This window comes from Lynx rufus, unplaced genomic scaffold (assembly GCF_022079265.1).
Source record: "Lynx rufus isolate CCGP_SWC_20201006 ecotype Redwood Valley unplaced genomic scaffold, mLynRuf1.p SCAF_3, whole genome shotgun sequence".
Lineage (NCBI taxonomy): Eukaryota > Metazoa > Chordata > Mammalia > Carnivora > Felidae > Lynx > Lynx rufus.
Genome location: NW_025814845.1, coordinates 37,473,335 through 37,479,334, shown reverse-complemented (window position 1 = coordinate 37,479,334; position 6,000 = coordinate 37,473,335). Strand labels below are relative to the sequence as shown.

At 37.4% G+C, this 6,000-nt stretch overlaps 1 protein-coding gene across 1 annotated transcript in view; it reads right to left on the bottom strand.

The window, feature by feature from the left end:
* Positions 1–221: 221 nt before the first annotated feature.
* Positions 222–6,000, bottom strand: part of NIPAL1 (NIPA like domain containing 1) — a 29,781-nt gene continuing 24,002 nt past the window's right edge. The window contains exons 5-6 of the mRNA XM_047091718.1: positions 4,556–4,716; positions 222–4,033 (exon numbers count right to left, since the gene is read on the bottom strand). Coding sequence (XP_046947674.1) covers positions 3,414–4,033; positions 4,556–4,716 — 781 coding nt within the window. The 3' untranslated portion in view covers positions 222–3,413. The remainder of the gene's footprint in view (positions 4,034–4,555; positions 4,717–6,000) is intronic.

Below are 6,000 nucleotides of genomic sequence, written 5' to 3'. Positions count from 1 at the left end.
GTGTCAAATCAATTATACAGGAAATGGTTTTATGGAGAGCCTTCTTCTAAAAAACAGACTTCAATTTCACGGAAAATGACAAAGCAAAGTTAACCTACGTGCAGATTTTTCTTTTAACCTCAAAACTTGGAAAAAAAAAAAAAGTCTCAAATCTAAATGGAGGTATTTTTGCCATTAACATACACTTAACTTCAATTAACTACAAACTGAAGTCTAACAAACATAATTAAAATGCATTTTATTTCAAATGAAAAATATACAGAAACATTAACATTTGTAAACTTTCTGAAATGAACAGTACGTATAAACATTTGAAAAATAGAAAATTTCAGGGCTATAGAGTTTATTCAAAATATTTCAGAACATTTCATATATATTCAGACAAATTACTTTTCCACAAAATTTTGTTAGAATGTGAGCAGTGCACTTAGTTCAGTTTTAGTGGCTCTAAAAAAAATATTTTTGTTGGAATAATTTTGTATTGGTGTTGAGATAGTATAATGATGGAATTCATTTTCATTTGGATTATGTAAAACAAGATAATGTGACACAAATTAAGAAAAGTTGAAGAATGTATGAGAATTGGCAATGAATGGTACTTACCTATCTGGTAATACGACTCCAACAATCAAAATGTTGATTCAGAGAGAACTAAATTCTATTAAATGCCTCATACATCAGGCACAATGCAGAGTGCGTTCCAAGTATTTCATTTAATACTCTTAAAAAACAAAGGCATTAATTTAATTTTATGCTGCTAAATCTAAAGGGTCTTATGAACATTCTGCAATCTGAACTAAAAATAAAGTCACTAACCATTGCCTAAGAATAAAATGAGGAGTCAAAAAATAAAATGAAACTACTACATTTTCAGAATTATGGAAAGCTTTCAATTTGGCTGCATGAAGACAGCTCTAATCCTTAATGACCCATGTGCCGATAGTTATATAATTAATCTTAAGATATCTATGTGAGATAAAGTATAAATATGAAGATATATACATACATGAAACTACCAGTCAAGACTAACATAGTCTGAATATAGGCTTCCAGCATTTTATTCCTTCTTAGACAATATCTTCCTATTTGGGAAAAATTATTCTTAGTTTTAGATTGGCAATAACATTTTAGTTTTTTGATGCAAGTGCCCACCAGGGATTATTTAAGAGTTTTTAAAATATTTCAATGGTTCTCAACACACTTCAACTTATTAAATCTTTCTCAGCCTTTCTCCTGGGTGTATGTGCAAAACCAGTTCATTTTCCAATCCAAGATCCACGTGGGTTCTTGCGTTCCAAAAATCTTTAGCCTGGGCACAATACACGAAGGGCAAAGCTTTGCAACAGGTGGCATTTAGAAATACCTGACACTGAATTTCACTAGAGCAGAGAACCACCATAGCCTCAGGGTGGATGTCTTTCATTTCCTCACTAAGAAAGTGTCCTAGAGAAACCAATACAGTTTTTCAACGGGGGGGGGGGGGGGGAACACTTTAAAAGAATTTTTACAATTTTTAAACACGACCTTTTCAGAAAATACTTTTCCTGCGAACTTCTGTTCATAGCTTATACATCTGATCTACAGTTAAAGTGAAACAGCAATCAACAGAGTAAACACGTACTTGACCTGAGGTATCAACCCATGTGTCTTCCATGGATTATCGGTTTTCAAAAATCAGAACGCACTGAGTTGCACTCAACACTGAAAAGTGCTGAAGAGAAGGTGACGGCCCTTTACAACTTCGCAGTCCTCTCTGGACATCCCTGGGAACATTAGTCATAGCTAATAGAACTGGGAAATGCTTGAAGTCCGTCTAATAGAATTCTAAATAATAGAACTTATCATTATGACCCAGAGTGGACTTGAGCTAGATTACGAACAAATGAAACATTCTGTTGGAACAGAAAAATCCAATCAACCTGAAGGGTTTTTGTTCTTTTTTTTCCCTCTAATATCGTAACTTTTTAGTTAGGATTTTTGTTTTGTTTTGGATGGAAATAAGTTTAGTCTAGAAATAGGTAATTTCTTTCCCATGAAATCAATGAGTGATAAGATACCTGTCCATACACATTAAAGGCTACCAAAAATGTTATTCCTGCTGTGTGCTTAGAGACAGGAAAATTGTGTGTAAGTTTTAATAAGCAAAAGGTATTTTCCTGTAGTAGTCCCTGAGGTCTTAATATTTTGTTTTCTAGGAAGTTAACTTCCTTTCCTAGCCTCCCAAAACACTTGTCAACAAAATGTATGGAAAACATGGTCAGGATGAAATTCAACAGAAAAAGACAGTCTGCCACTTATTGTGACAGGATATGCATATTTTTGTAAAGATTAGTAACGAATTATAATTTTCTTGATAAGCATGAAAGTGCCAAATTTCAAGGGAATAATTATGATAACTCATTCAGGTTTTTACAAAGATTTTTCTAGTTGTTTCCAAAAGCTTACCCTTTGGGAATCAGACAGTTGAGAAAAACCTAAGTGTACAATATACTATTAAAATAATGTGCCAATTTACATTTACAGACTTTACAAAAGTCTCTATGTCAACAGGGAAAATGACCTTTGGGATAATAGTAAGAGAAAGGGACAACATGAATATAAGGAACTCCAAAGCTTAAATCATTTGGTCTTCTCCAGAAACTCAATTTTGTCTCACGTTGTTCAGGTTTGAGTTAAAAGAACCCTTGAAACTAATCATTTGCATTTGTTTTTGTGAAAAGAGAAAACACTGTTTCACTTAAGTATTTCTCTCCTTCCTCTATTCTCCCCTTTTGAATTGGTCGTAAGTTTTTATGATCTGCTAATAAATTACAATTCATAAGCTCTTCATGGACTGTGTCTTGTGCATTCTAACCCACCAAGGAGATTTCCAAAGCAGGCCTATTTTTTCTTCCGCATTCCCCTCTTCAGCCATCTAGTTTAGAAAGAAAGAAGTTATGGAAGGGGCGGGGGGAGCATCAGTGATTTCGCGTCTCAATTTTAATAATTTGAAACGATGACTCATCAGAGAATGATGGCTGATGTTCTGCTTATCAGCACATAGCTAAGTTTATCTATGAATTACTATGAACAGCAGCCAAAGAAATGAAGAGCCACCTGGCACAGCCAAATATATTGTGACCAGAAGAGTAACTCAGAGACCCATGTAACTCTTGAACTTCTTTTGTGCTCAGGGAATGTTTCAAGTTTGTAGAAATGAAAAACACTGGAAGTCCTCTGGAGGAGGATCCAAACCTTGGTTTTCAAATTTGATGGCTAAAATCGAGGCTTTTGGGGGGAGGGGGGTGGGGGGAGGCTCACCTCTAAACTATTAGTTAGAACTTTAAAAATGTCAGCTTTCCTAATAGTTCTTCTAAGAATTAGGTATTTCTTGTCCTCTCCAAGTGTCTTACATTGGCTAAAGTTTGGGGTTTCTAGAGACTTTGATCGTCAATCCTGCTAAACAAAGTAATGTCATCATTGTATCCTGGGGTTGAATATTCTGTGTGCTCCAGTAAGACATATTTGTCTTCACTGCCATTCAGCGAGAGGACTTCTTTCTGTGTGGTGGATGTCAGGTCATTCCAGGTAATGTCAGTGTTTTTAAAAGCATGTAGAAGAAAGATGCCATTGATGATGGTGAAGAACCCACTCAGGGTCCCAATGATATCTCCAGCTTTCATGCCATACCATTCTTGGAATAAGATGGCGGAGCAAGTTACTACCATGGACGTGAAGAACACATAATAAATGGGAGTCACAAGAGATGTGTTAAAGGTGTCCAGTGCCTTGTTGAGATAGTTAATCTGTGTCGTCACCGAAAGCACGAGTACACCTAACAAAACAAAGACCAGTGGGTGCTTATAAACTGGCTTCCATTCCAATAGTTCCTTAATGGCAATTCCCAGGCCCTTGACAGAAGAAACTGAAAATGCTCCAATCAATGAACAGATTGAAATGTAGACCAGTATATTGGTCTGTCCCTTCCTGGGAGCCACGATCAAAATCAGCACCAATGAGATCACAGTTATGATCACAGCAAAGGAAATAAATCCTGTTTGGAAGAAAAAAAGAATTAGAATTCAGAAAATGCTGATAGGATCATATCTTTATGAAAGCTTGTTAGGAGTGTAGGAGCATAGGTGTTTCAGAAAGGGAAGTGAGATTAAAATAACAAAACCAAAACAACATTTTACTGCTTGGCTCTCAATATTTTACAATGGACTATGACAAACATATCTTTTGAATTTCATAGCTAACACTATGGGGCATGGCAGCTATTGTCTGACTGACTTTTTATTTTCAGAGAGGGAAAGTAGCCAAAATTGGGGTTGGAATATATGCCTTTTGCCTCTCCTATCCCCATCTCCTCCTTTCAGGTATAGAGAGGAAGCATGGACAGAACAATAAGTTGTGTCACCTTTACAGAAGACTTGTAATACAGTCAAACCTTACTGTATCTCACAACCCACCATGAGGCTTGCAGCCTTTTACAGTATTATCCCAAATTCACTTGATGAGGAGAGAAAATGGAACCAAATATTGAGTAAGAGTTTCTTTTGGTTGAATCACAGACCTGGGTCTCTCAATTTCATTTCCATTTCATGCAAAGAAGTGACTTCCTCTTCTTGTGGGGCATGGATAACCATCACAGTAGACCCCAATATACTTAATATGCAGCCTATTTTGCCATGAATGTTCAGTTGTTCATTTAAAAAATAGGAAGACAATATTGCACTGTTAGGAGAAGAAAAACAAAATCACTCGTTCAATTAGCTTTTGATCCCATAGCAGCTCAGAAGTCACACTGTGGTATGTTGCACCCTGTATCCCAGTCACCAATGAACTGATCTGAATATGCTACATGACGCTGAAAAACCTGATTAATTTTAAAACTCAGAAATGATGGTCAATCAAATCTGCTTAATTGCTTTTGTACCTAAAGAGTTTTCAGGGACATTCTATATCCGTGTAATCTTCCTATGAGAAGGCATTTTCAATTTCCCCATCTTCTCCTATAATGCCAAACAACATACAAGATCTTTTACATCATACTGGCTTGATACATTTAGGAGATCTGTGCTCACGAAAGCTTCAAAGACAGATACATGCCTAAAGAAGAATCACTCTGCTCAGGGCTGATGTTTGGCTGGTATGCACAAGTACAACCATATGGGTTGTCAAAATATTGAAATATTTCCTTACCGGCTGCTACCGCCCTGATACTTCCACTTATCCAATAGTCCCACTGCTTTGGTTGTCATGGCCTCCGGAAGTCCTGTCGGCCTCACCACAGACACCAGACAGTGGATCCTGATGCTCCTCCAGCAGGTCTGTCGTGATGCCTGCACACCAGCCTTCCCTTGACGCCCTGGCACTCCCATCAGGGTTGTATCTGTACCAATTTGCACGCAAGACCGTGGCACCGTTACTCGGTGCCTTCTTAGAGTCGTGGTCATGTGGCCACTTGTGAGGACTGCAGCCTCCGCCAAAACACTGCTGCTACTACTGATTACCGCTCCTTGCACAGACAGTGTTCTAGTGCTCTCTGTGTACTGACTCATTTACTTCTCACAACAGTCCTACAAAGAAGGTGAAAAGAAATGGGTAGGCCTAGCCGTAAGCTTTCTACTAGAGGTGGTTAGATAAAAGGAACAGACAAGTGCAACAAAACTGTGGCTTAACTGTAAGAGTTCACGTGCCCGTTGAGCACATTCATCTGGGATCATGATAAAGACCAACTCAGAAAAATTAGATGGACATTCTAGGAACATGAAAATTACCCGTTTCCATTACTAAAAGAAACTCAGAGGTCTCCAAATATAACTATCTTACAAATGATGTAAGACTTTAAGTGAGAGTTGAAGTTTAACCCAAACACTCTGCTTTTAAACCCTCTGATAATTGTGGTCATTAACCACTATGACAACAGAAAGGACTAAAAGGGCTGTCCGTGGCAATGTGTTCAGGTAAGAGAGAGAAAAAAATCCCCTAGGCTTCACTGAATAAACGCAAACATAA